The sequence below is a fragment of the Sylvia atricapilla genome, chromosome Z (genome assembly GCF_009819655.1).
Source record: "Sylvia atricapilla isolate bSylAtr1 chromosome Z, bSylAtr1.pri, whole genome shotgun sequence".
NCBI classification, from domain to species: domain Eukaryota; kingdom Metazoa; phylum Chordata; class Aves; order Passeriformes; family Sylviidae; genus Sylvia; species Sylvia atricapilla.
Genome location: NC_089174.1, coordinates 30467499 through 30494985, shown reverse-complemented (window position 1 = coordinate 30494985; position 27487 = coordinate 30467499). Strand labels below are relative to the sequence as shown.

Here is a 27487-nt window from a genome sequence, read left to right as displayed (position 1 = left end):
TCTCAAATACTTTTATTTTATAAGCCTTGTTCGGATCTTCTCTAGAAAGCTCTTCTTGCTTGTCCTTTTTACAAAATCTTCAAATTACTATAATTCCTTTTTTCTCCAATATCTCCCTGATGTTTTTATTTCCCATTTTATCATTTCATTATCATTACCTAAGTTCCCTGCCACATGTTTAGATTTATTCTTACTGCCAATAAAATATACAACTTCTAGATGCAATATCATTTCAGGAAGTAGTCACTGCAAAATGTTACATACACAGGTTTTCAGAAAGATCTTCCAATCCTTTATCCTATCTAAGGAGAATCCACCACTGGCATCGTATGTAATCAAAGGGATAAAATGTATATAGCTCACTGTTATTTTTAATATATTTTCTTCTATTTTTCTTAATTCATGCTGCATTTTAAAACTCAGAATCTTAAACATATAAAAGCAGAAGACCAAATTCACACTTAAATGGAAATCTACTACTTCAGAATGGTAAAAAAGCTTCGAGATATTTCCCTATGTGTCTTTGGGTTGCTACGTATAGTGAGATATGCTTGTGAACATCAAGCTTCGTTATGTCTTTTATCTGAAAGAAACATCTATACAGAGAGATTGTGAAAAAAAAATGTAAATTAATTCTCCTGTGAACTGTCTCCTGAAATACTTCATATTAAATAACTGAACATTAAATAATGAAGTAATTGTGAATAAAAATCATGTGGATAATGCAACATTGCAAGATTATGCACTTACACTAAAATCCCAGAGAGTAGCAAAATTCATAGCTGTTGCTTCTTCAGCTCTTGGGACAGTTTTTCTAGGCAAAGAGCCATATGGCTTACCCATCAAAGCCTGAAAACAAAACAAAAAATGAGAGTGATTTATATTTTAAAGCAAAATAGCAGCAAAGGAAATGGACGGTGATCAGTCATTTCTTTGAAAGACTGGTTTTGTGCTCCTAAACTGCTTAGTGGGAATGACCTACTTATGCAATTCCTTTCACTGCTCCTCATGCTACAGATTGAAACCATTTAGCATATGCATTCTGTCATGTGCTCTAAATTTAAAGTTCTGCTAGTATCAATGGATTGCCAAACTGTGCCTCTTACATTCAAAGTCAAAACAGAAGTCCAAGCATATTTCTCTAAAGAGTGGAGTTTATCTTAAAAAGACCAAAATATTAATTTTTCTTGCATTAGGGATTTTTCTGGGATATGTTAAATGAAATGTGTGGGAAGATGCTAGGGAATCAGTTTTTGGATTCTGACAGTTGCCCTCCTGCTGGCAAGACCTTGTTCAGACATGTCTCCTCATGGAGTCCTTTCCAGGCTCACACTGATATTTATTGTTTTGGCTTCTCAAAAAATCACAGAATGACAGAATATGCTGAGTTGAAAGAGACCTACAAAGATTGTAGAGTCCAACTCCTGGCCCTGCAAAAGATCATCTTCAAGAGTCACACCATGTGCTTGAAAGTATTGTCCAAAACTTCTTGAATGTTTTGAGACTTGGAGCTGTGACCACTTCTCTGGGGAGCCTGTTCCAGTACCCAAGCATCCTCTGGGTGAAGAGCATTTTCTGATATTCAACCTAAACCTCCCCTAACCAACTTCAGGCCATTCCCTTGGGCACTGTCAAGGGTCAGAGAAAAGATCAGTGCCTGCCCTTCCTCTTCCCCTCATGAGGAAGTTGTAGATTGTGATGAGGTCTCTCTTCAAACTCTTCTTCTTCATGCTGAGTAGACCAAGTGATTTCATCTGCTTTTCATATGTCTTCCCCTCAAGGCTCTTCATCATCCTCTGGATGCTCTCTAACAGCTCAATGTCTGTTCTGTATAGTGGCACCTAAGGAAGAAGTCAGGTTGAGGCTGCCCCAGCTCAGAGCAGAGTGGGACAATCCCCTCCCTTGCCTGGCTGGCCATGCTGGGCTGATGCCCCTCAGGACACACCTGGCCCTCCTGGCTGCCAGGGCACTGCTGGATCATGTTCAACTTCCACTGACCAGGACCCCCAGGTCTCTTTCTGCAGCACTGCTCGCCAGCTCCTCATTCTCCAGTTTGTGTGTACAGCCAGATTGCCATTCCCAGGTACAGAATTTGGCACTTTCCTCTGTTGAACTTCATACAGCTGGTGACTGCTCAGCACTCTGCTTTGATGAGATCTCCCTGCAGGGCCTCCCTCCCTTCAAGGGAGTCAACAGGTTCTCCCAGTTTTGTATCACCTGTGAACTTGCTTAGTATCCCTTCCACTCCTACACTGAACCAATTTATGAAGAGCACAGGGCCAAGAACAGAGCCCTGCAGAACTCCACTGATGACAGGTCACCAGTCTGATTTTACTCCATTCACTGAGGGCACTTTGTGCCTGACCCATGAGCCAGTCGCTCACCCATCCCATGGTGTGTTTATCCAGCTGTGTACTGCATATTTTATCCATAAGGACTCTGGGAGAGACACTACTGAAAAGCCAATGAAAGCTTAACTGAAGTCCAAAAAGAGTGCATCCACTGGCTTCCCTTGATCATCTTTGTCATAAAAGGATCACAGGCTCATAAAAGAGCCAGAATTTCCTCTTACACAGTAAATCACTGCATTGTTCTTCAGATGTTTTTCAATACCTCACAGAAAAATCTTCCCCTTAACTTTACCAGGCACTGAAGTGAGACTGACAGGCCTGTAGTTTCTGAGGTTCTCCTTCTTGCCTTCCTTGACAATCGGAACAAGACTTGCCAGCATCCAGTCAGCTAGGACATCTCCTAATTCTCAAGACCACTCAAAAATCATTGAAAGATATTTTTGCAATGGCATCAGATAATGAATACCATCAAACCCTACAGACTCATTGGGGTCTAGCTGGAGAGATCATGCTACTCAGACGCTGGGCTGGGAAGTTGGTGGAAATTCCTACCTGACTCTTTCTTATCTGCTTACTACAAAATGAGAAAAATAAGAGTAATATGGGATATTGAATTCAGGGAGATGGCACAATAATTTTAATTTCATAAAAGCCCTGCTTTTTGAAGGGCACTATGATGGCTCAAATAAACTTAAGAAGTATCACATTTCATAGAACTAATTCATGTCTGAGTCCAATATTTGATCTAGCACCACTCTTAAAAGAGACGTTGCACAGTGCAAAATACGAGGGGTCTCTAGTGACTTTACAGTCCTGTTACACTTTATCAGCATGTGAGTATTGCATCTAAAAGGATCCTCTGAGCCCCAGGATGCATCTTTTTATTGCAATACACATTCCGGAGAGATAGTTCCCCTGGTTTTTTCTTAGTCTCAGTTCCTCTATTTTGTTATGCACAGACCCACCTAAAACAAAAAGATAAACAAACCCACTCCCCCAGACAACAAAAAAACTCACACCTAGGTCATCCCAGACTTCAAAAACCATTTCAGAAGACAATCCTAAATATATTTTATGTTTTCCTATCCTGTCTAATTCCAGTCATCTCTCTGTAGAGACAACTGTCCACAAAAGAAGCCCATCTTTACAGGCTTAGTACAGTCTAATACTTAAAAAATGGAGCATAAAGAGATTAAAACTTGTTTAAAGCTCTAGTCCTATGAAGTCTCACTGCAAAGCCAGAAATCCACACAGCAATCCTCAAAAATAATTTAAAAGATTCCCACCTCAGGCACCATTACAAGACCAAAGGTCAGTCCAAAGAGAATCATGTTTATTCCATACATCCAACGCAAGAATATGAAATAAGATGCTACTGATGAGCCAAAGTGACCTGTGAGAACATGAGATGTGATGAAAAGGCAGATTAGCTAGTCCTCTTAAGTTGTTTTATCTAAGGATGTACAAAATTTATATAAAATTAATAAAATTAGGAAAGGCTTTTCACATTTGGTTGATTCTAATTTAATGAAATTTAAAAATCTAATTAATCCTAAATTTAATTTATTTTAAATTTAACTTTTTCCTTATTACCATAATTTTAATAACTTTTTGCATATTGCATACTACTATGTCTTGATCTGGCTGAGAAAACAGAAACAAAAATGTAAAATTATTAGCCAAATGTAGTATTCAGGGTCATACAAAAGCTGTGATACTTGCTATTATTAAGTTATCTCTAGAAGTATATTTCAATTATTTTTATATGTTTTTCTCTTTGATGTGGATTTTAAGCATTCTTGTCATGCAGAAGCAGCCTAGTTTTAACAGGAAGCAGTTCAGAATTAGCCAGTGGGGAAAGTCTTTCCAAGACAATGAAACACTTGTCAGTGCTGTTTTAAGAGTGCTTACCAGATTTTTTTACAAGAGATGAAAAACATTATCTGCAAGTGTTTGTACTTTTTCTTTCTCCTACTTTTCTATTTATGTGCTTTGTCTTTAGCCAGATGTGCAGGCAGTCCCATCTCTAGGTGAGGGATTTGACCTCACACACCCCAACCAGACCCAGGCCTGTGCACAGATCAGAGGATGCAGGGGAAGCTCTGAGAGCCAAGGGCCTGATTTGACCCATGCTCTGCAGATCAAGGCAAACAAAAATAAAAGCTCAACCCCAGCTTGCCTCAGCACTGTTCTGCTGACTACAGGAGAGCTGTCAGTTAGAAAAGTACTAAATTCAGTTCCATTGCCATTCATTTGCAGGGGAAGAATTGACCTTTCAATAGGTTTTCACATGCTAGTTTGGAAGCCTGTAGCACGCTGATAGCAAATGAAAAGTAGATCTCTCTGTTCAGAGACTTATTCATAGTGTTATTTCCAAACTCTTCTGCAGGCGTGTAGGCAATTCTTTTAGTCTGTAATATGATGCTAATATATCTTGTGTTATTTGGGATGCATATATTCATATTTTACTTAAACAGCTTAATAAGTAGGAAATTTAATACAATTACACAGGAATGATACCAAAGTACAAAAAGAGACATTTATCACAGCTGTTCAAAGCAAGAAACACGCCATTCTGTCAAGGATTTCAGCATTTTGAATCTGCTTTATTCACCATTCAGTATTAAACCATTATTTTGAAATTCTGTGCAAAGTGACCAAGCTTAGCAGTGACTGACATACTGGGAAGTCTCTGGAGAGATAAAAATCAGGAGACTTTGAGTTAGTCTGTCTAGTTTTGAGATGCAGATTACCCAATTATAACCAAACTGCAGCCTTTGGGGGATGCTATGGACTCAAAAAATACAGTGCAGGAAATTATGAATATTTCTGATTTCAGATTACTTTCCTAGACTTCTCCATGTCCCATTATTTCTTTTGCTCAAATCCTTATGCTCCTGTTGTGTTGGGAGTACCTTCTTTTCATGCACTGAGCTACAGTTCTTGTATCAATTATCCTGATGAAACCTCTGCTATGCATCCATCAGGAGCATCTGCAGTGAGGCAGATAATACCGAATATCTGGTTTTTAAGGAAAATTATCTTTTGCACAGATTATACTGTTCGGTAAGGAAAAGAACCATCTATTTCCTAAATATCAATACTCCATAAATTTGTCAGCTTCTCTTTTAAACATCAAAGCTCCAGCATCAGATTGGCCTGTTGCAAACATGAGGATGCAGCACAGCAGAGCTTGATGCCCTTTGTTCTGAGGCCAGTCTCCTGCTCTAGAAGAGACTCTCATCTTGAAGCAACTGAGATAGTCCAGTGCTTCAAGGTGTTACTTGATCTTTCTAGATAGCTGGAGGACTAGAAGAGTCAAACTCAACTGAGAAAGGCTCTTTGTGTTGTTGTGGGAAGCATTTGTTGTAAAGGGAATCTAAGTGGCAGACCTTCACTCAGGGGTCCATGTACTTAAGTCAAATCTCCTTCAAATAAAGGGCTGCAATTTAAATTCAGTGCTGGAACTGCAACACAAAACTCACTTGTGACCAGACCCTTACTCTCAAATATACCCATAGAACCAACTACACCATCTCATTTATTTTTGGGACATCCAAGACCAATACTGTTCTCTCTGTTTTATTATGTGGCTGACAATGAGAGAAATACAACTTACACGAAGCTCAAGATAATGAACAAATGGCATAAATAAATAATTGTGGTACAGCCTATATAGTGTAATCTGTGTAACATAAATACAGACAAAATAAAGTGAAGGTGAATAAAGTGGATGGCTAAATCCCAATTACACTTTTCTAGGGTTAATTTTAACACTGGCCCTTTAACTACTACCTGAATAATGACATTTTTTTTATCTGTAAAGTGATACTCTCTGAAGAAAATTTCCAACTAGTTATATTATCAAGCTTAATAAATATTAATGAAAAATGAATACTCATTGATTTTAAACTATACATTGAATATAGATATATTCTAAAGAAATTTCTCTTTGGCAGGCATCAGAAATATGATATTCGATCCTAATCTTACTTACTTACTTTCAATCTCCTTTATTTTCATTTCCCACGGTATGCAGGCTGTCTTAAAATTTTCAAAATCTCTTTGAAATTTCATCCATTTCTGAAAAGAGTCACAGAAAAGAAAAAAAAAATCATCTCAGTGCCCAGGTGCTCCAGTTCTTCCTTGAGCTAATGTAACCCCTTAATCATCACAAAATCATTTGACAGTGTCCACAAAATAATTGTTTCTGAAGAACATTCTCCTTTTGTTTGTTTTAATATGTTTTCTACTGGATTTGTGTGAAGTTCCTATTTCTACCACAAGAAGAATTATTAGCTCACCACTTCCTTTCATGCCAATCTTTTTCTTTTTCTTTTTTCTTTCTCTTTCTCTTTTTCTTTTTCTTTCCCTTTCCCTTTCCCTCTCCCTTTCCCTTTCCCTTTTTTCTTTCTATTTCTCTTTCTCCTTCTCTTTTTTTCTTTATCTTTTACAGAGGGCTGTTGCAAGGGAAAGACTGAACTTTGGATTTAATCCACACATACCCAATCAACACCAGGAGAAATTAACTTTCACAAGATATTGAACTCATGCAAATTCCTGTAAAGCAGTTGATTTTTGTTTTGAGGACAACTTTCCAAAAGCAAACCACAAGTTTTCATTATAATTTTTTTGATGAAAGAGCAGTGAAAATAAGTTTTAAATCCATAGAAAGACAAGGAATACTACTGTGGAAGATGAGTAGCCATGGCAATTATCTCCAGAAGGCTTCCCATCAGTTTCACAGGAAGTTACTGAAACAGTCAATTTACCTTGGTCATCATCACTTTGTATGCGTAGAATTTTTTTCCTTTTCCTTTTCCAAGGGCACCTTCAAACTTTTCAACAAAAAGCTGTGCTTCCCTGTAAAATAAGGGAAAAAGAGAGAGACAGATTATGTTATAGTGAATTTTATAATTATATTTATGTTTATATTTATGTTTATGTTTGTATCTATCATATTAATGTTATTTTTTTACTCCTCATAAAACTTTGTAAAATCTTGTTCCCGTAGTAATGTTAGGAAAGGAAAGCTCTGAGATTTTGTATTTTGCAGAAGACTATACATTTAATGTATATGTAATGCAAAAATACAAGAAACTTCAGTCACCTGATCTAATACAAACATATTTGGAGCTCTAAGACCTGCCTATGTCCAGTTAAGGTTACCAAATATGATTAGTCACAGTAAGTCAGTAAACTAACTTTTGCAGTTCAGCCACTGCCCATTTACGTGATGCACAAACAGCTATTCTTGCTATTCCAACAGTTATTCCGACAGAAGAAGGAAGGATCTTCATGGGAGGATGCAGGTTCTTGGTGGTGATCATCTTCCTTGCTTTCTGTAATTCTTTGCTTTTTCCTACTGTTCTAATTTCTTCCTTGGTCTCTTCTTTGATAGCGAATTAAAGTGAATTATAATTTTGATTACCAACATTTGATCTCATTTGTGTCTTAGTCTGGCTCTGGATGCACTCAAACCTCCCCCCTCTGCACTGGCAGTTCAGGAAGCATTCCCAGGATGGGAGAGATATGTGTGTGTACACCAGAGCTTTGGTTCCCTTGTGCCCACCCTTCTCAATACTGCACTTAATTTAGCTCTTCTGAGTTTTTGCATCCATCTTCTCCAGCTTCCCAGAGTAATTTCTTTGAAATGCAGCTTCATTGGCTTCATTTTCATCCCCAAAAAGCTAAGATTTTGCCAATATAGATACAAAAGTTAAATAACATAAAGATTAAAGGAAGGCTTTAACACTCTTTATAAGACACGTAATGTCTATGGATTAAAACAATAAAGAGATGAGATCAAGAGCATACTAATGTTTCCTCCATTTAATCCAATTTCCGTTTATGACTTTCCATTATGTCTCTCTTGAGAAAATGTGCTCCAAAGGCTAAATGTCCTAAACCACTGGAATACAGACTAAGAATTTTTAACTGTCAGTGTACACACAGTGGTGTAAACTGTTTTGTTCTCACACTGGACAACTTCAAACCACTTTGTATTATATTTATTATTATTATATGATATTGCAAAAGCACCTGGGGAAAGGTAGATTATTGGGAAAATACTAATTGATGAATATTGATTTTGCTGCACATTTCTTTCTTTGTTTCCAGAACTGCAACAAATAAGTTTACAAAGGGAAATTAATTATCATGTCTATATTTTCTGTGCGTATATTTTAAACAAGGAAGGAAAAATTTAGTGTTAAATTGCAAAATCTAGCAGTGTTAATGACTGTATAGAAGTGTAGTTGAGAAAAGGAGAATTAAAATTATGTGACAAGGTGGCCATTAGCCATGTCACAACGTTTTTAATTTAACAGTTAAAAATCTCATAATCTGTGGATGTAACTGTATTTTAAGTAACTGCAAATTCTTAGGGCTATCTTCAATCTAAAGATCTATTGAGGCCTTTCATGACTTAGACACCCACTGTAACAGGGGCTTTAGTTTGCAGTACCAGGGATCCAAATAAGTGCACATAAGTGCAAAATTAAATTACTGGATTTAATTTCGGTCACTGAGAGCTTTCCTTATTTGAGAGCCCTCTGAGCACTCTCCTTCCAAATGCTTTCACCCAAACACCGCTGGTCAAATATCAGGGCCAGTGTAAGTTCATCTGTCCTTCTCAGGACTTCTGCACACTTTTTCCCAATGTTTGGAATTATGAATGCTAATCTAATTACTCTTTTTTTTTTGCTCTATAAAACAAGGAAAGCAAAGATGTGGATTAGAAAAAATAAAAATACCCAGCCACCCCCACAGCTACATAACACACCTATTCATCACCTCAGAAGTGTTCCTTGAGGATCAAGTCATGTCCTTTTAAGGTATAGATCGTTTGTTTCCAAACCTGTGCTTCTTGGTCACATTTGTATACTGGATTTTTAAGTCTGATCTTTCTGTATTTAGATAACATTGACATTGACTCAGGATTCTTTATTTTCTAAGCCATTCTGTGTGCCATAGAGATTTTACAGCACACTGCTCACATAACATTTTTCATGTTGATTCTCAGAAAAATCTATAATTAGATTTCAGCTTCCAAAGTAAGTGAGAGAAAATAGATTAGTTTATCTTCAGAAACTTGTGTCCAAGGGTCACCTTTAAACTCAAGCCTCAGAATCCTAAATCTTGCTGCTATGTCAACAAACATAAGGTAGTCCTGTATCCTGGGTTGTAGTTTAGGATGTATTCTATCACCATCTTTAGTTAATGGCCCATCAATGTCTTTTGCATGACTCAGAGATAACTCCCTCTGGGAGTTATCTCTCTCTTTAATGGGCCATTAAGGCTCTCTTCCATGACTCATCATCCCATTGTGAGATGCTCTGCCCATGGGGAAGAGCCAAGCATTCTCACCTGGATATAAGCTGGGATTTGGGACAGTAGAAGCAGCCCTCACCCACTGGATTCCCAGAGGACTGGAGCTACCAGACCTTTCTACAAGATTTCTGTTTCAGGAAGACCACCTCGTCTGGACTGTTTCCATCACCCTGATCAGGTTGTATTCTGACTCTGTCAGTGTTTTTTCTTTTTGTATTTATTTTATTTTATTCTATTTTATTTTCCTTTTCTTCTCATTAAATTTTATTTCTGACTTAGAGCCTCTTACTTAGTTTGTTTTCAAAACCACAACATATTTTTGGCGCCCAACGTGAGGCAGAGGCAAAAAGAAAAGTCAGAAATTACAATTTTATTGAAGAAGACACCTGTCTGTTATGATGCCCAACATGCTTACATGTGTCTTATACCTATCTCTCTATATTTTTCCGAACGTGGGGCACTATCTGCCGGCCTTAATACTCCTGCGTAGACCAGGATATGGTACCAAAATTGCTTTACTGCTCTATTATGTCCATTCCTTGATAAAATCTGAGGCAATGAACATTATTCAGAATATATACCCAGTTTTGTATTCTTGTTCTAGTCTAGGATGCTACGTCTGGAGCCTCAACAATCTCACCCAGCCCCTGTGGGGAGGAGTAAAGAATGATTTTTTCCAACTTTTCAGGAATGACACAGCAATTTTTGAAAATATTGAGTACCCTCTGGATGCCAAGGACAGCATGATGTTCTTGTTAGTCCTGCTTTGTTTTCTCTGCACCATGCTTAGAATCAAAACACTACATGGTGTGTTGGAGCATGTTCTTAAAGAAGTAGAAGAAATAAAAAGAAGCAAAGCAACAGCATCGACGACTACACAGACTGTCACAGAGGAGAAAGGAACCAAAAGTGCTGTCAGCATCTCCACACAAACCGTCACTGAACCGGAACAGCCCAAACCAGTAGCAGTTGCCACCACTCAGAAAAAGAAATCAAGGAGCAAATCAGTCCGCATAGCGACTGACGAGGATGGAGCAGGACCTTCGCACTCAGCTGAAGAGACAGAGACAGAGATCATCACCCGCTCTCTATCTCTGAGTGAACTCCCTGACCTGCAAAGGGAATTCACCCGCCAGACCAACGAGTCCATCCTCACCTGGCTGCTCCACATCTAGGATGCTGCAGCCAATGACACCATTCTGGATGGAACTGAAGCCAAGCAACTGAGATCACTGTCCCGGGATGTGGTCATTGACCAGGGAATTGAAAAAACCCAAAAAACTCTCAGCCTCTGGCAGCGACTGCTAACAAGTGTGAAAGACAGATACCTTTGTAAAGAAGACCTCCTAGTGCACCAAGGAAAATGGAACACAATAGAACAAGGTATCCGATGCCTAAGGGAATTGGCTGTGCTGGAGATCATTTTTGCAGATGAGAGATTTCCTAAGAGCCCAGATGATGTCCAGTGCACATCACGGATGTGGTTAAGATTTACATGGCTTGGACCAAAGATGTACTCACGTTACCTGGCAACACTGCAATGGAGAGAAGGTGAGGACAAGACGGGTGTCCTGGCTAATAAACTAAAGATTTACGAGGACACTGTCACTGCCCCAGTTCGTGCCCATGTCTCATCTGTGGAAACAAGACTGGCTGAGCAAGTCAGGAACTTAATTGAAAAAAGCCATCAGAAACTGAAAAAAGAACTTAAGGAAGAAATTTACAATATCTCACCAGAGCCAACGAGAGTCTCTGTGATTAGGAGCAGGCATCCCCCAGCCAGGGAGAGAAGATACACACCCCGAGGTAACCTTTGGTCTTTTCTTCGGGAGCATGGAGAAGATATGAAAAAGTGAGATGGAAAACCCACCTCCTCCTTAGCAGCCCGGGTACGTGAACTGAAAAGAGAAATACCTACCACAAAATGCTCATCTAGAATCAGTGTTGCTCCAGTCTCTCGTGCACAGAACTCCAGACAGTACAAGAATAATGATATAACTGATCCTCTTGAAGGAACCTCAGCAACTCATTTACAGGAAGAGAACAACATATGCGATGACCAGGAATAGGAGGGCCCTGCCTCTAGCCAGGAAGAGGAAAGGGACAATCGGATCTACTGGACTGTGTGGATCCCATGGCCTGGCACATCTGACCCACAAAAATATACGGCATTGGTTGACACTGGGGCCCAATGTACCATGATGCCATCAAGGTATGAAAGAACAGAACCCATTTCTATTACAGGAGTAACAGGAGAATCCCAGGAACTGACTGTATTAAAGGCCGAAGTGAGTTTAACTGGGAACGAGTGGCAGAAACACCCTATCGCAACTGGCCCAGAGGCCCCATGCATCCTCGGCATAGACTATCTCAGGAATGGATATTTCAAAGATCCAAAAGGATATCGTTGGGCTTTTGGAATAGCCGCAGTAGTGAAAGAAGACATCAGACAGTTGAATACTTTGCCTGGTCTCTCAGATGACCCCTCTGCTGTGGGACTGCTGAAAGTAGAAGAACAACAAGTACCAATTGCCACAGCAACAGTACACCGTCGGCAATACCGCACTGACAGAGACTCTGTGATTCCCATACATGAGATGATCCGTAAACTAGAAAGCCAAGGGGTGGTCAGTAAGGCCCGTTCACCTTTCAACAGCCCGATTTGGCCGGTGCGTAAGTCCAGTGGAGAATGGAGACTGACGGTGGATTACCGTGGTCTGAATGAAGTCACGCCACCACTGAGCGCTGCTGTGCCAGACATGTTAGAGCTTCAGTACGAGCTGGAGTCCAAAGCAGCAAAGTGGTATGCAAACATTGCTATCGCCAATGCCTTCTTCTCCATTCCTTTGGCAGTGGAGTGCAGACCTCAGTTTGCCTTCACCTGGAGGGGCGTGCAGTACACCTGGAACCGACTGCCCCAGGGGTGGAAACACAGCCCCACCATCTGCCATGGACTAATCCAGGCTGCACTGGAAAAGGGTGAGGCTCCAGAGCATCTGCAGTACATTGATGACATCATCATATAGAGGAATACACCAGAGGAGGTCTACAAGAAAAAAGAAGAAATTATCCAAATTCTGCTGAAAGCTGGTTTTGCCATTAAAAGAAACAAGGTTAAGAGACCAGCTCAAGAAATCCAGTTCTTGGGGGTCAAATGGCAAAATGGTCATCGCCAAATCCCCTCAGAGATAATCAACAAGGTCACAGCCATGTCTGTACCTACCAACAAAAAGGAAACACAAGCTTTCCTAGATGCCATAGGCTTTTGGAGGATGCACATTCCTGAGTACAGTCAAATCATGAGCCCTCTCTACTTGGTGACCCGCAAGAAGGACGATTTCCACTGGAGACCTGAACAGCAACAAGCTTTTGTTCAGATCAAGCAAGAGATTGCTCATGCAGTAGCCCTGGGCCCAGTCAGAACGGGACCAGATGTGAGGAATGTGCTTTACTCCGCAGCTGGAAACAATGGTTTGTCTTGGAGCCTTTGGCAGAAGGTGCCTGGGGAGACTCGAGGCCGACCATTGGGATTCTGGAGCCGAAGTTACAGAGGCTCCGAGGCCAGCTACACTCCCACAGAGAAGGAGATCTTGGCTGCCTATGAAGGAGTTCAAGCTGCCTCAGAAGTGATTGGCACTGAAACACAGCTGCTTTTGGCACCCCGACTACCAGTGCTGAAGTGGATGTTTTAGAGAAAGGTTCCTTCCACACATCATGCCACCGATACCACATGGAGCAAATGGATTGCCCTCATTACACAGTGCGCCCGCATTGGAAACCCAAATCGCCCTGGGATTCTGGAAGTTATAACGAACTGGCTGGAAGGTGAAACTTTTGGATTATCATCTGAAAAAGAAGAAGGAAAAAAGCAAGTAACACATGCTGAGGAAGCCCCACCATATAATGAGCTACCAGAGACTGAAAGACGATATGCTCTGTTCACTGATGGCTCCTGCCGAATTGTAAAAGCTAACCAAAAATGGAAAGCTGCAGCATGAAGCCCCACACAACAAGTTGCACAAGCTACCGAGGGACAAAGTAGATCGAGTCAAGTTGCAGAGCTTAAAGCTGTCCAGCTAACTTTAGAAATTGATGAACAAAAAAGAGGCCGAGGCTCTATCTCTACACTGACTCATGGATGGTAGCTAATGCTCTTTGGGGATAGCTAAATCGCTAGAAAAAGGCCAATTAGCAGCGCAGAGGAAAACCCATCTGGGCCGCTGACATTTGGCAAAACATCGCCGCCCGAGTAGAGAGGCTGACCGTGAAGGTTCGACATGTGGATGCGCATATACCCAAAAGCCGGGCTAATGAGGAGCATCGCAACAACGAGCAGGTAGACAAAGCTGCCAAGGTGAAAGTATCACAAGTGAATCTAGATTGGCAGCACAAGAGAGAATTATTCCTAGCTCGTTGGGCCCATGATGCCTCTGGTCATCAGAGAAAGATGCAACATATCGATGGGCCCATGACCGAGGGGTGGACCTCACTATAAACAACATCTCACAAGTCATCCACAGCTGTGAAACCTGCGCTGCAATCAAACAGGCCAAGCGAATGAAGCCTCTGTGGTATGGTGGACGATGGCTGAAGTACAGGTACGGGGAAGCCTGGCAAATTGACTATATCACCCTTCCCCAAACACGCCAAAGAAAGCGGTACGTGCTGACCATGGTGGAAGTCACTGGATGGCTGGAAACCCACCCTGTGCCTCATGCCACTACCCAGAACACCATCCTGGGCCTTGAAAAACAAGTCCTGTGGAGACACGGCACCCCTGAGAAAATTGAGTCAGACAATGAGACCCATTTCAAGAACAACCTTATAAACACCTGGGCTAGAGAACATGGTATTGAATGGATATACCACATTCCTTATCATGCACCAGCTGCCGGGAAAGTTGAACGGTGCAACGGACTATTAAAGACTGCCCTGAAGGCACTTGGTGGGGGAACCTTCAAGAATTGGGAACTAAACCTAGCAAAAGTCACATGGATGGTTAACACCCGAGGGTCTATCAATCGAGGTGGTTCTGCCCAGTCTGAACCCTTACACACAGTGGATGAAGACAAAGTACCTCTGGTACACATGAAGAGCATTTTAGAAAAGAGTGTTTAGATTAATCCCACTTCAGGCAAAGGCAGACCCATCCATGGGATTGTCTTTGCTCAAAAACCTGGCTACACTTGGTGGGTAATGCAGAAAAATGGAGAAACCCGTTGTGTACCACAGGGAGACTTAATTTTATGTGAGAGCAGTGTGTAAGGTTTCATTCTGTATGTATATATGCATTCATCTGTAAGAATGTATTGATTTAGGCATGTTGTAGATGGTAATAGAATAAGGAGTGGATTGTCCTGGGTTGTAGTTTAGGATGTATTCTATCACCATCTTTAGTTAATGGCCCATCAATGTCTTTTTCATGACTCAGAGATAACACCCTCTGGGAGTTATCTCTCTCTTTAATGGGCCATTAAGGCTCTCTTCCATGACTCATCATCCCATTGTGAGCTGCTCCGCCCATGGGGAAGAGCCAAGCATTCTCACCTGGATATAAGCTGGGATTTGGGACAGTAGAAGCAGCCCTCACCCACTGGATTCCCAGAGGACCGGAGCTACCAGACCTTTCTACAAAATTTCTGTTTCAAGAAAACCACCTCGTCTGGACTGTTTCCATCACCCTGATCAGGTTGTATTCTGACTCTGTCAGTGTTTTTTCTTTTTGTATTTATTTTATTTTATTCTATTTTATTTTCCTTTTCTTCTCATTAAATTTTATTTCTGACTTAGAGCCTCTTACTTAGTTTGTTTTCAAAACCACAACACCCTACAGCAGATGGCAGCTTCCTTCTAAATTCAGCAGTCAGTGCAGAAACAGTGCCATAAAACCATGCAGACTCAATAAACTGCACATCTGTCAATCTCCCAGGTCGAGATACTGTATTCTACTACCACTTATTACTGGGTAGTTCAGGCTTGTTCATGAAAATTTCCTGAAACCAAAACCTACAGAATAGAAAATTTGTGTTCTCAGTCACTAATTATATTACATTGCCAAATATAAAATTTTCAAATTTTAAGTTGATTTTTTTCCAGAGTGAAGCAATAAGTTAGACATTTAAGGACACAATATAAAAATAGCAGTAAATACATTAAAAATACCTTGATAGCTGTCCTGGGTTGTAGTTTAGGATGTCTTCTATCACCATCCTCAGTTAATGGCCCATCAATGTCTTGTGCATGACTCAGAGATAACTCCCGCCGGGAGTTATCTCTCTTTAATAGGCCATCAAGGACCTCCTGTATGACTCATCATCCCATTGTGAGATGCTCCGCCCAGGGGGAGGAGCCAAGAATTCCCATCAAGATATAAGCTGGGATTTGGGATAGTAGAATCAGCCCTTATCCACTGGACACCCAGAACACTGGAGCTACCAGACCTTTCTATGAGAGCACTTCTTCAGGAAGACCACCTCATCTGGACTGCTTCCATCACCCAGCTCAGGTTGTATTCTGACTCTGTCAGTCGTTTTTCTTTTTGTATTATTGCTTTTATTTTATTTTAATTTTTTTCCTTTTCTTCTCATTAAATTTTATTTCTGACTTAGAGCCTCTCACTTGGTTTGTTTTCAAACCACAATAATAGCATATACAAGTCCATTTTTCATCTATAAGTGAAACACTCAAGCTCTCCACAAACTTGTTCTGATGTAAAACAAAGTTTAGCCAAAACAGGAAGGAATTTTCCACTATTAAATTCCACAAAATTATTTATATTAAACCCATTTTTTTACTTGTTTGAAATTAATTTTGTAAGTTTTTCTATTAAAGCTAATCATTCTTATCCTCATCTGCCACCTGGACCCCCACCAAGCAATCCTTCAAGTGTTATAGGTATTTGGCTTTTTCTCCAGGACAAACCAAAAAATTGCTTTTTGAATGTGGTGATCTGGACCTACAAATTTTATGCTGCTGATGCTCCTGAGTGCTTCCCTGGATTCTTCTTTGTCAGTGGCTGAAATTTCCTCTCTCCCTTCTTCCCTAAACATTTTATAATCTATTTTTCACTGATTTTCATACCATTTCCCTGCACTGGACTGAGATCATCATTGTATCACAAACAACCATTTCTTACTGAGTGGTTACAAGTGCAGTCAGCTGAGTTACACAAGAAAGACTGAACCAAAAAAACTGTTGTATACATATATGCACAATATATATGAAGTTATTTTCATGTTTCATCAAAGAAGCATGAAGCAACTCCTTTCACTATCTTAATAAATTGTTTTCCCATACTTAAAAGTTTGTTGTATAAATGATGAAAGAAACCAGCTAAGTCCAAATGGTGGACTTGCAGTATTATTTTCATTTACACTGAATTTTACTCTGTTATAATAACAATGCACTTTAATTTTTTTATTTTTTTGATTACTAGAATCGCTGGCATTAAAGCATTGACCATTAAAGCACACTGACCCTGACTAGAAGATGTTTCAAACATGCATTAAAAATTTTGGCAATAATGTTTCCAATCTTCTGAAGCTATAGTCAAAGTCATCACATAGTTAATAATCAACATATAATTAATGAAAGGTGTCATAGGGCCAAAAGAGAGTGAACAGAATTAAATCTGTCATCCAGACAAAGTGGAACTCCCCAGGCTCAGTACTGAGGACAGTCCTGTTTTTTTGATGATCTGGAGGAGGGGATAAAGGGCACCCTCAGTCAGTCTGCCCCCTCAAAGGAGGTTGTAGTGAAGAAAGAATCAGTCTCTCCTTTCAGGTACAAGAGCCAGGACAAGAAGAAACAGTCTCAATTTGTTCCAGGGGAGGTTTAGATTGTATATCATAAAAAATATCTCCAGCAAAGGGTTGTCAACCATTGGAACAGGCTGAGATTGGAACCATTGGAACAGGAGATTTCGTAAAGGTGTGTAAATGTGATGATGAGGGACTAGGACCAGAGATGGACTCGACAGTGCTGTGGCTAGACTCAATGATAATAAGATCCTTTCCAATCTAAGTTGTTTTTTATTATTGTTATGCAATTGAAAGAAATTACTTTTAAAAAAAAAATTACTTTGTGAAATAATAGTGGAAGTATTCTTTCACTGTTGGAATAAAGGAAATCAAGTTACCTTTGATGTTCTACAGGCATAGCTTACATTTTGGTAATTTTACCAATAACATTCTAAATAACATTTTCATATTGTTTATGATGCTGGTGCCATCAAACAGAATATGTATTTATTCTCTTCTTAGCTTTTCTTCCCCCTCCAGCTCTGCAGCAGATTAGTCCACTGACTAATTACTCAGCTAACTACTTACTCCTGACCTCTGTGGTTTGTAAGTTACTTTAACCTCCTGGCCTTAAAAGTTCAGCATCAACTTGGCGTCATTCAGTCGGGGACCACGCTTCCCATGTCTTTTCCACATCTGTGACCCGTGTTCTTGTTAAATATAGTTCAACAGATTACTAAATTAAATATAGTTCAACAGATTACTAAATTAAGGTAATTAAATTACTAATTTCTACCTTGTTTAAACTATGTAAATGAAAGACCTCTATTTGTACATCCCTGTGGACTTCTGTCAAACTTTGTCTTTCCTCCATTTCTTTTGTGCTGTAAATAAAATATGATAACAGGATGAATAAGCAAGTCTTAGAAATACTTTAGAAACCACAACAAAAAACCGAAAGTACGTATATACATATTCATGCCCACTTGGAAGTAATGAGACTTCACAAACACGAGGATGTGTCAGAAACAATGCAGACCAACAAAATCAAGCTTTGTAATCACTGGTATCATGTGTTAGAGGTAAATTATCTGTATCACAAGATAGGCCGAAGTGTGCCCCACTAGCAAACTGTGAATTTAAAGAAGCTTTAGAGAAAGCTTATTAATTGAATGACAGATGCTAGAACTAATAAATATTTCAGAGGGGCAGGCATTATTGTCCCAGAGAAGTCTGAGTTAATTATTAATACAAGGTGTGGAGTTACAGCTTCCAAAGTGCTAGGTGTATGGTACCTCAGGCACTTCTGTGCTGGAGAGAGGATGCATTACAGCTCTTAGAGCTTGTTGCGAATGAGTACAATTTGAATGGATTGATCACATTTTTCAGTAACAGTTCAGGAAGGTTTCAGACTCTAAGAACTGAAAGCTCAATAAAAAGAAATACTGATCGTCCAGGACTTCTGTAAGTCTTACAAAATTGGCTGAAAACAGACTCCAAAACAAATTTTGTCAAGCATAGCTCTCTTGAAAAGCAATTCAGCAATAATAGTGGGCAAATAATAGTGTTATTTAATACCCATCTGGCCTTAAGACAACCAGTCTGTCAGTATGTCCACAGTAAGAGAGATGAAATACTGATTGATGGGAGTACAAAGTGTGCAACAAAAGGTGAGAAATTCCCACCACCCCACACACGTACCTTATGCATCTTTGGGTCTGTATGTATATAGAATATCTTATTTCCAATTGATCTGTCTCAATGGGCAGTCTAAGTCCTGTAATAAAATTAATTATGCTACAAAAAGACTGAAAAATCCCCATAATATATTCTGTCCCTAGCATGTGATCTGCCATGGTGGACTGACCACATCAGTGGAAAAGGGAACCTATTGGAGCTAGTCCAAAGGACAACCACCACGTTGCTCTTACAGTAACTTGGTTAGGAGGATGGAGCCAGCCTCCTATTAGGAAAGCCTGAAGGAGCTGGGTTTGCTCAGACTGGAAAAGGAACATTTCAAGGTGACCTAGTTACAGCCTTCCAGTACCCAAAAAAGACCTGCAAGAAAGGGGAGGATCTCCTTACTAGATGAGGTAGTGACAAGTCATGAGGGAATGGCTTCCAAATGAGATAGAAGTTTGTATTAGATATTAGGAAGAAATTCTTTACTGTGAAGTTGGTGAAGTGCTGACACAGGTTGTCCAGAGAAGTTGTGGATTCACTATCCCTGGAAGTGTTTGAGGCCAGGCTGAATGGGGCACTGAGCAACTTGGTCTAGTGAAAGGCGTGCCTTCCAATGGCAGGAAGGGAATAAATGGGTTGCAATAAATTTAATTTTAAGTGCCCTTCAAACCCAAACCATCCTATAATTTTGAGTGAAGTACAGACTCTGCACTCTCTGATTTTCCTAGAAGAAAAAATGTTCTCAAATTTCCTTAGAGAACACAGCTAACACATCTCTGGATTCTTGTGCCCAGTCCTCTATTTATATGGCACAATAAGAAGCATTGCTGTTGAATATAAACTACCCACTGCCTAATCCATTTTGTGTTTTTATAGCACAAAATTTTGTCTATCTAAAATGCTATGAGCAGGGGAAGAGAAGTGAGATGAGTATACCAGAGGCAAGAACAGTAGCATAGCATTTTAAACCCTTCCCTTTTTCTTGATATTGGTGCAAAACTCAGGAAGAAAAGTGCACAAACAGGGATGCAATTCCCAAAATCCAACCCCCAGATTTAAACTGGGATAGCTTTCCTTGAAGGTTTTACAGTTTGCAACAGCTGAAATTCTGGCCTATTAGTTCTATTTCTTTTGTACCTTCTTCTAATCCAAAAATCATAGAAACATAGAATGATCAAGGTTGGGAGAGATCTTCTAGAGGAAGATCTCTCTAGATCTCTAGATCTCTAGAGGAAGACCTTACAGGAAACCATCAACCCAGCACTACCACTGTAACTTCCAAACCCCTAAACCACATCACTGAACACCAGATCCAGATGCCTCTTGAACATCTCCAGGGATGGTGACTCCACCACCTCTCTGTTGCATCCTATTCCAGTGCATGGCAAACCTAACTGCACAAAAACTTTTTCTGGTATGCAATCTGACTCTCCTTCATCTCAGTTTAAGGCCACTCCCTCTTGTCCTCTCACTGCAGGCACTGTAGCAGATATGGACCCCCAACTCACCACAACCTCTTTTCAGGGAGTTGTAGAAAGCAATGAGCCTCCTCTTCATGAGACTAAACAACCTCAGCTCCCTCGGCTGTCCCTCATGAGAGATGTTCTTTAGTCCTTTCAGGAGCCTCGTTACCCTTTGCTGGGCAGGGTCCAGCCCCTCAATGTCCCTTTTCAGGTGAGGGACCCAGAGCTGAGCACAGACTTGGGTGAGGCCTCCCCAGTGCCCAGTACAGGGGCACTATCACTGCCCTCGTCCTGCTGGCCACGCTGCTCTTGACACAGGCCAGGAGGCCACCGGCTGTGTGGCCACCTGGGCACACTGCTGACTTTTGTCCAAACAGCAGCTCCCAAGTTCCTTTCTGAAGAGCAGCTCCCAAGACACTTCACCTCAGGAACAGTAGCACTGCACAGGGGCTGCTGCAACCCCAGTGCAAGACACAGCACTCAGCCTTGCTGAACTTCCTGCAGTTGTCCTCAGCCCAGTGACTGAGCCTGTCCCTCTGCAGAGCCTTCCTCCCCTCAAGCAGAGCAACCCTCCCACCCAGCTTGGTGTCATGTGCACTTAATGAGAGTGCACTCAGTTCTCAAGCCCAAATCATCAGTAAAAATGTTAGACAATATGGGCCCCAAAACTGAGCTGTGGGGACTGATTGGCCATCAGCTGGATTTAGCTCCATTCACTAGGGGCTAAGACAAACAGCTGGTTTTTACCCATTGAAGAGTGCACCCACCCAAGCCAGTTCTTCTGGAAGGATACACTGGGAGACTGTATCAAATGCTTTACTGAAGTCTAGACAGATGACAACCACAGCCTTCCCTTCATGTACTAAGCAGATCACTTTGCCATAGAAGGTGAACAATTTGTCAAACCACAACCTGCCTTTCTTCAACCTGTGTCAGCTGGGCTTGATCTTGTGATTGTCCTTCATAATGGCACTCAGGATAATATTTTCCATAAACTGCCTGGAACTGAGGTTATGCTGACAGGCCTGTAGTTCACCAGATCATCCTTCTGATCCTTCTTGTAGATGAGTGTTACATGTGCTGATTTCTAGTCAGCAGGAACTTCTCCTGTTAACCAGTACTGCTGGTAGATGATTGCGAATGTTTTGGTTCTTTCACCAGTTCCCTTATTCTTGCGGGGTGGATCCCACCAGGATGTGTAGACTTGTGCATGTCTAATTGGCATAGCAGGACAGTAAGCACTTCCTCCTGGATTATGGGGGCTTCACTCGTTTCCCCATCAATGACTTCACGCTCAAGGAGCTGACTATCATGAGGACAGCTAGTCTTGATATTGACAACTGAGACAAAGAAGGCATTAAGTACTTCTGCCTTTCTCTCATTACCTGTCACTACACTACCCCTCACATTCAACATGCAATGGAGACACTCTCTGACCCTCCATTTACTGAAAATGTTATTTATAGATACTTTTTACTGTCTTTAAAAGTAGACAATAATCAGGTTCTACTAGGGCTTTGGCCATTCTAATCTCCCTGCATGAAATTTCAACATCCTGGAAGTCCTCCCAAGTTTCCTATCCATCTTTCCAGAAAAAATAGATTCTCTTTTCTTCTTGAGATCAGCCTAATATCTTTGTTTAACCAGGTTCTCCTTTTCCCCTAGTGACTTTTCTTCCTGCACATTCAGTCTGTTCCTGAATTATTACCAATTTCCTTTTTAAAGGAAAATATCCAGCCTTCCTGGACTCCTTTGCCCTTCAGGACTGACTCCCAAGGGTCTCTGTCTATCAATCAGTCATTTTACCTCTCTCTTTGAAAGTGAGAATTATTGGTCATTATTACCCGATGGCTCTTCAGGCAACTTTGTGCTGACCTGAGTAGGCAGTGAGAAGAAGAAATATCTCAAGTTCTCATCCCGCATAGAAAAGGCAAAGCAACACTGTTCACAAACCATGTAAACCAGTAGAGGGTAAATTACTAGAACAAGAGAACTCCTCTGAAGGAGGATATTTGTCTTGGTAATGAGAAAAATCTGAACTCTGGGCACATTCATGTATTCAGTAACACAGACCAGTGTGTCCCCAGCCCACAGCCTAACAAATCTATTGCTTAGGGCCTAGGCGAGTGGGGATGTTGTTGTAACATCTTTTCACCCCGCTCCATGTCTTCTCTCTTTTTTCACATCTCCAGACCCATGAAGGTCTGACCATGATGTCTCAAGCTGAGCTTAGAGTCTGCCAATATCAACACAGCTCAACTTCAGGCTGCAGAGGAAGATACTCATGAGCAGCATCCTCATCAAGTCACAGTTCTTCAAAGAATATTTATGGGTTGTCTGAAATGTATCTTTTTAGACACTGTAAATTAGAAGTTAGAATTTATCTAAATTGCCAGTGTAGTTCTATTAAGAATGCCATTTCTGCAGTGAGCTCTCAGCCATGTTTTGACAGAAGGATTTTTCTGCAGAATAACTAGTTCTACATCTGTGTTCTAAAATTATTGTTTATTCATGCATTTTCCAAAGAATGAAGGAAAATATTTACCATTTTACAAACTAATCACTAGAGTTAAGTGTGAATCATCTTTCCCACCCTATACAGCTTAAGTCATAAAAAATGTTCCTTTGAAAATGTTTTAAAAAACTTTTAATTATTTAAAATGTCTTTTAAAAAAACCAAAAAACACAGATTTCAGTGGAAATTAATTTTCTCAAAAAATTGTTTGTTATGACAGCACTTATTTTTTAAAAAATGTTTAAAATGAAAAGTCCTAATTGATGCTAATATTAACCATTTAAAATAATATTTTTAAAGGGTTTTTTTTGGTCTTATATAGGAGTAATACTGGATAGCACTTCTTTCCCATTCTTGGAAATAAAAGATGCTAATATAGAACAAACACGGAAGTTGGGGTTAGCTTATATAATTTTGTAACCTTTATCATGCTGAGAACTCCTCTAATGAAGTATCTCTCAATTGTGAAAGCTAGAAGACAAAGAATAGGGCAACTTGCTCTTCTACCTGTAAGAAGATCGTTTTTGTTTTTCACCACACATCCCATGATATTCTGAATCCTTCACAGGGAAAGAAGCAAACGACAAGAGGAAATATTTACTGCTAACCAAGAGTTTTAAGAGCCAGAAATGCTAGCACAAGGTTATACAAAAGTCACATTATTGATTTAGAAGTTTAAAGCTCTTATAGCCAGCATATATTCATTTTTCATATGTACAAAAACAGTGTCTGTAGTGCCAATCTATCAGACTAATGATTCTCTTATAAATCTTACATAACTTGCTAAAATACAGAATGTAGATTTTTAAAATGCGCTGATACTGTTGTAACTGTAATCATAATAGCGTGCCCACTTATAAGATAAATTTTTTACTTTAAGTAGTATAAAAACTCCAGGTCTTGTTTTGCAACTCAGTTGAACTTAGGCACCAAAGAAACAATTACAAAAACAGGACACTAAAAAACACACTCTGTAACTGCATTTTGGTATGTATGTCTTGGGATCAGAAAAGTGTTGAATGGTTTAGGCTGGGAAGAACCTTATAGATCACTTATTTCCAGACCCTCTGCCATAAGCAGGGACACCTCTTACTAGGCCAGGTTGAGCACAGCTCCATCCAGCTCATCCTTGGACACTTCGCAGAATGGGGCATCCACAACTTCTCCAGGCAACTCCATCTAGTGTCTCTTTACTTTCACCATAGAGAATATCTTCCCTAGATATAATCTGCATCTAAATTCTTGAAGTTCTCATTACCGTTTCACTTTAAGGTTTTATTACCACTTGTCTAATTACCACATTATCTTGTAAAAATCTGTTCCCGTCTTCCTTAAAAGCCCCTTTTAAGTATGGAAAGGCTGCTATAGGATGTCTCCAGAGCATTCACTTCTCCAGGCTGAACAGCCCAACTCTCATAGCCTGTCTCTATAGGAAAGCTGGTCCAGTGTTCTGAACATTTCTGTGGCCTTCCTCCAGACCAGCTTGAGCAGGTTCAGGCCTTTCCTGTGCTGAAGACCCCAAATCTGGACACAGCACTCCAGCTGGGATCTCACTAGAGTGGTTTAGAGAAGCAGAATCCCTTCCCTCACCCTACTGGTCATGCTGCTTTTGATGAAGCCCTGTACACATTAGGTTTGCTGGGCAAAACCACATTGTAGGCTTTTTTTTGACTTTCTATCCACCAGCACCCCCAAGTCCTCCAAAGGGTTGCTCTCCATCTGTTCTCCTCATAGCCTGTATTGATGATGGGTATTACCCCAACAAAGCTGGAGCACTTGGTCTTGTTAAACCTAATGAGATTCCAAGCTGCCCAGTCTTTGAGTTGGTCCAGGTCCCACTGGATGGCATCCTGTCCTTCAGGTGTGTCAACTGCACCACTCAGCTTGGTGTCATCCACAAATTTCCTCCATCCATGTCATTGATGCAGACATGAAATTGCACTGGTGCCAGTATGAATCCCTGAATGACAACATTTGTCAGTGATGTCCAAACAGACTTTGACCCATTGACTACCAACTCCCTGGGTGCAACCACTCAGGAAATTTCTTAGCAACCATAGAGTCCACCCATTTAATCCATATCTTTACAATTTGGAGAGAAGGATTTTCTGGGGTACTGTGTCAAAGACCTTAGAGAAGTCCAGCTAAATGACATCCACAGTCCTTTCTTTGTCCACTAATGTAGTAACTTCATCACAGAAGGTTTGTTCAGGAAGTTTTTTTCCCTGGTGGAGACGTCCTTATTGTCTCAAATCACCTCCTCAATTTTCAAGAGCATTAGCAGGGTTTCTAGGAGGATTTTTTTCTGTGAATTATTGTAGTAATAGACTGGGTGCATCTTCTCCTTCCAATATCACTGCCCACAACTGGAAGCACAGAGGAAAAAATCACCTCTACACCAGCTTTCCTTACCAGATATCCCAAGAAGTGTCTCTAGATCACCCTTTAGCCACATGTTGCAGTATGATCACTGCCCACATGAAAAAGAAAAAAGTAAAATAGTCTAAGGGAGATACCAAGTAATGAAGTTTCCTTGGAATTACTAGGAATTATCTATAGATAGAACAGCTGTAAAAATAAAAACATTCTCCATAGTAAGACTACAAACAAATGTCAAGTTTATGTACATGGGGATTCTTCAGCTGTAGACTATTCAAAATTTAATCTGCTCATTTTTTTCTGCAAAATTTCTCTTATCTTCACAATGCTTCTACTCTATATCTCCCAGATACTGTTCCCTTTTACCTCCTTTGACTCTTTTCATTATCTCTTTGCTAGTTTACCCTTTCCAAAATTACCTTACCTTCAAAAAGGACAAATCTATAGCCTTTCCACACTATATTTCATATCTGTGTTTTCTGTTCATATTAAAAACTCCCTGCAGGACAGACCATCCTTTCTCTGCTAGATATGTTTTGTTGGTGTCTTGGTTTTGCCACTGTGAATAAGTTATCTAAAAAAGGGGAGCATAGCAGTTTTGTCAAAAGAATAAAGTTCTCTCTATTTTCTCAGATCCTGTGCTTGGTGGAAATTTAAATGTAAATGAATACTTAATTTTTGGCTTCCAAGTAAATATAGCAATAGGTTTTCTAGGGCAAAATACAGTTTTCTATGCAGCATGACTAAAAATGCATGAAAGTACAAGTTCTACTTCAAAGAGTTTGCTTTTTCATAAGTTAATTTTTTTCTTCCCTTAAAGTCAAACTAGGGAGAAAAATCCTCTGTCTCTAGCAATCTTGAGGTAATCCTGCAATTGCATCATCTTTCTGAGAGATATTAATGAAATATTAATTTCACCAATGCAAGAATAAATCAGCATCAACCTAACTGAAGAAAAGGAAAAGATTTTGAGTTGGATTTTAATGGAAATAACGAAAATATCTTAGCCTTCCATATTTGATTTTATCTCTACTGTGACAGGAAAGCTCTGATCTACAACACCATTTACTTATTGTGAGAATACGTCCTGGGGAAGAGATAATAGGTGGACTGAATTCAATTTGTAAGTAGGTGCAGAACTAAAGTGAAAATTCAGAAAAACAGTGCAGAGCAGACAGCAGGTATTCATTATGGAAATCAAACCATACTTCAGGACAGACAACTTCTTTTTCATCTTCCATGGCTTGTTCCTTAGTGTGGCAATGAGTTTCTTTTTTTCTTCTACCTCTTCTTTCAGCTTGGCCAACTCCTCCTCTGTAATTGGCTCCTCCTCAGATTCAGAATCAGAGCTTCAAATAAAGGCAAGAACAAAAAACATCACCAAAACTCACATAAGACAAAAGTTTTCACAGAAAAACATACTTTGTGTTAATTTCTGTAAAATTTGAGACAAGGTAAGTGCCTTCATATTTGCACAGAAGAGAGAGCACTCTTCATTTAAACTTATTATTAATTTTAGTATGAAAGGCAAAGCCTGCACACAAAATGCAAAGCTGAAGGTGAAGAAGCACACCTTCAAAACCACAGGGACGGTGAGCAGCACTCATGGGGTAAAATCTGAGAGTCACTTATGGTTTCTGCAACTTTAATCAGCCTCCTAAGGGTCCAACCCAAACTCACAATGGTCAAGTGAAGATGCTATAAGTGCAGCCATAACAGCAAACTCCCTCACCTTAGTGTGTCACAGTAGAGAGTAGAAACACCACCTTAGCCTCAGCTAAGACAAATTTAAACACCCATGCACAAATGACAACCATAGATGCTCAAAATTCAAAGATACATTGCAGCACAACCACAAGAAAGCAGCAAGCAATCCACGAAAGGAGGTGTAATTTTAATGGCATCTCCAGGTATGTTGTGTCTGTGGTCTGAACTTATTGTCCATATATCAATTTGCAGTATCTTTGCAAAGAATAGCTGATTAAAATAATATTCATTTTCCTAAAATCTGCATAGATACCCTTT

The 27487-nt window shown here is 40.1% G+C and overlaps 1 protein-coding gene across 1 annotated transcript in view; it reads right to left on the bottom strand.

Moving 5' to 3' along the window:
• The window catches only part of TMC1 (transmembrane channel like 1), a 63530-nt gene that overhangs the window by 22287 nt on the left and 13756 nt on the right, over nucleotides 1–27487 (bottom strand). The window contains exons 4-8 of the mRNA XM_066339554.1: nucleotides 26671–26811; nucleotides 7124–7214; nucleotides 6353–6434; nucleotides 3638–3744; nucleotides 751–849 (exon numbers count right to left, since the gene is read on the bottom strand). Coding sequence (XP_066195651.1) covers nucleotides 751–849; nucleotides 3638–3744; nucleotides 6353–6434; nucleotides 7124–7214; nucleotides 26671–26811 — 520 coding nt within the window. The remainder of the gene's footprint in view (nucleotides 1–750; nucleotides 850–3637; nucleotides 3745–6352; nucleotides 6435–7123; nucleotides 7215–26670; nucleotides 26812–27487) is intronic.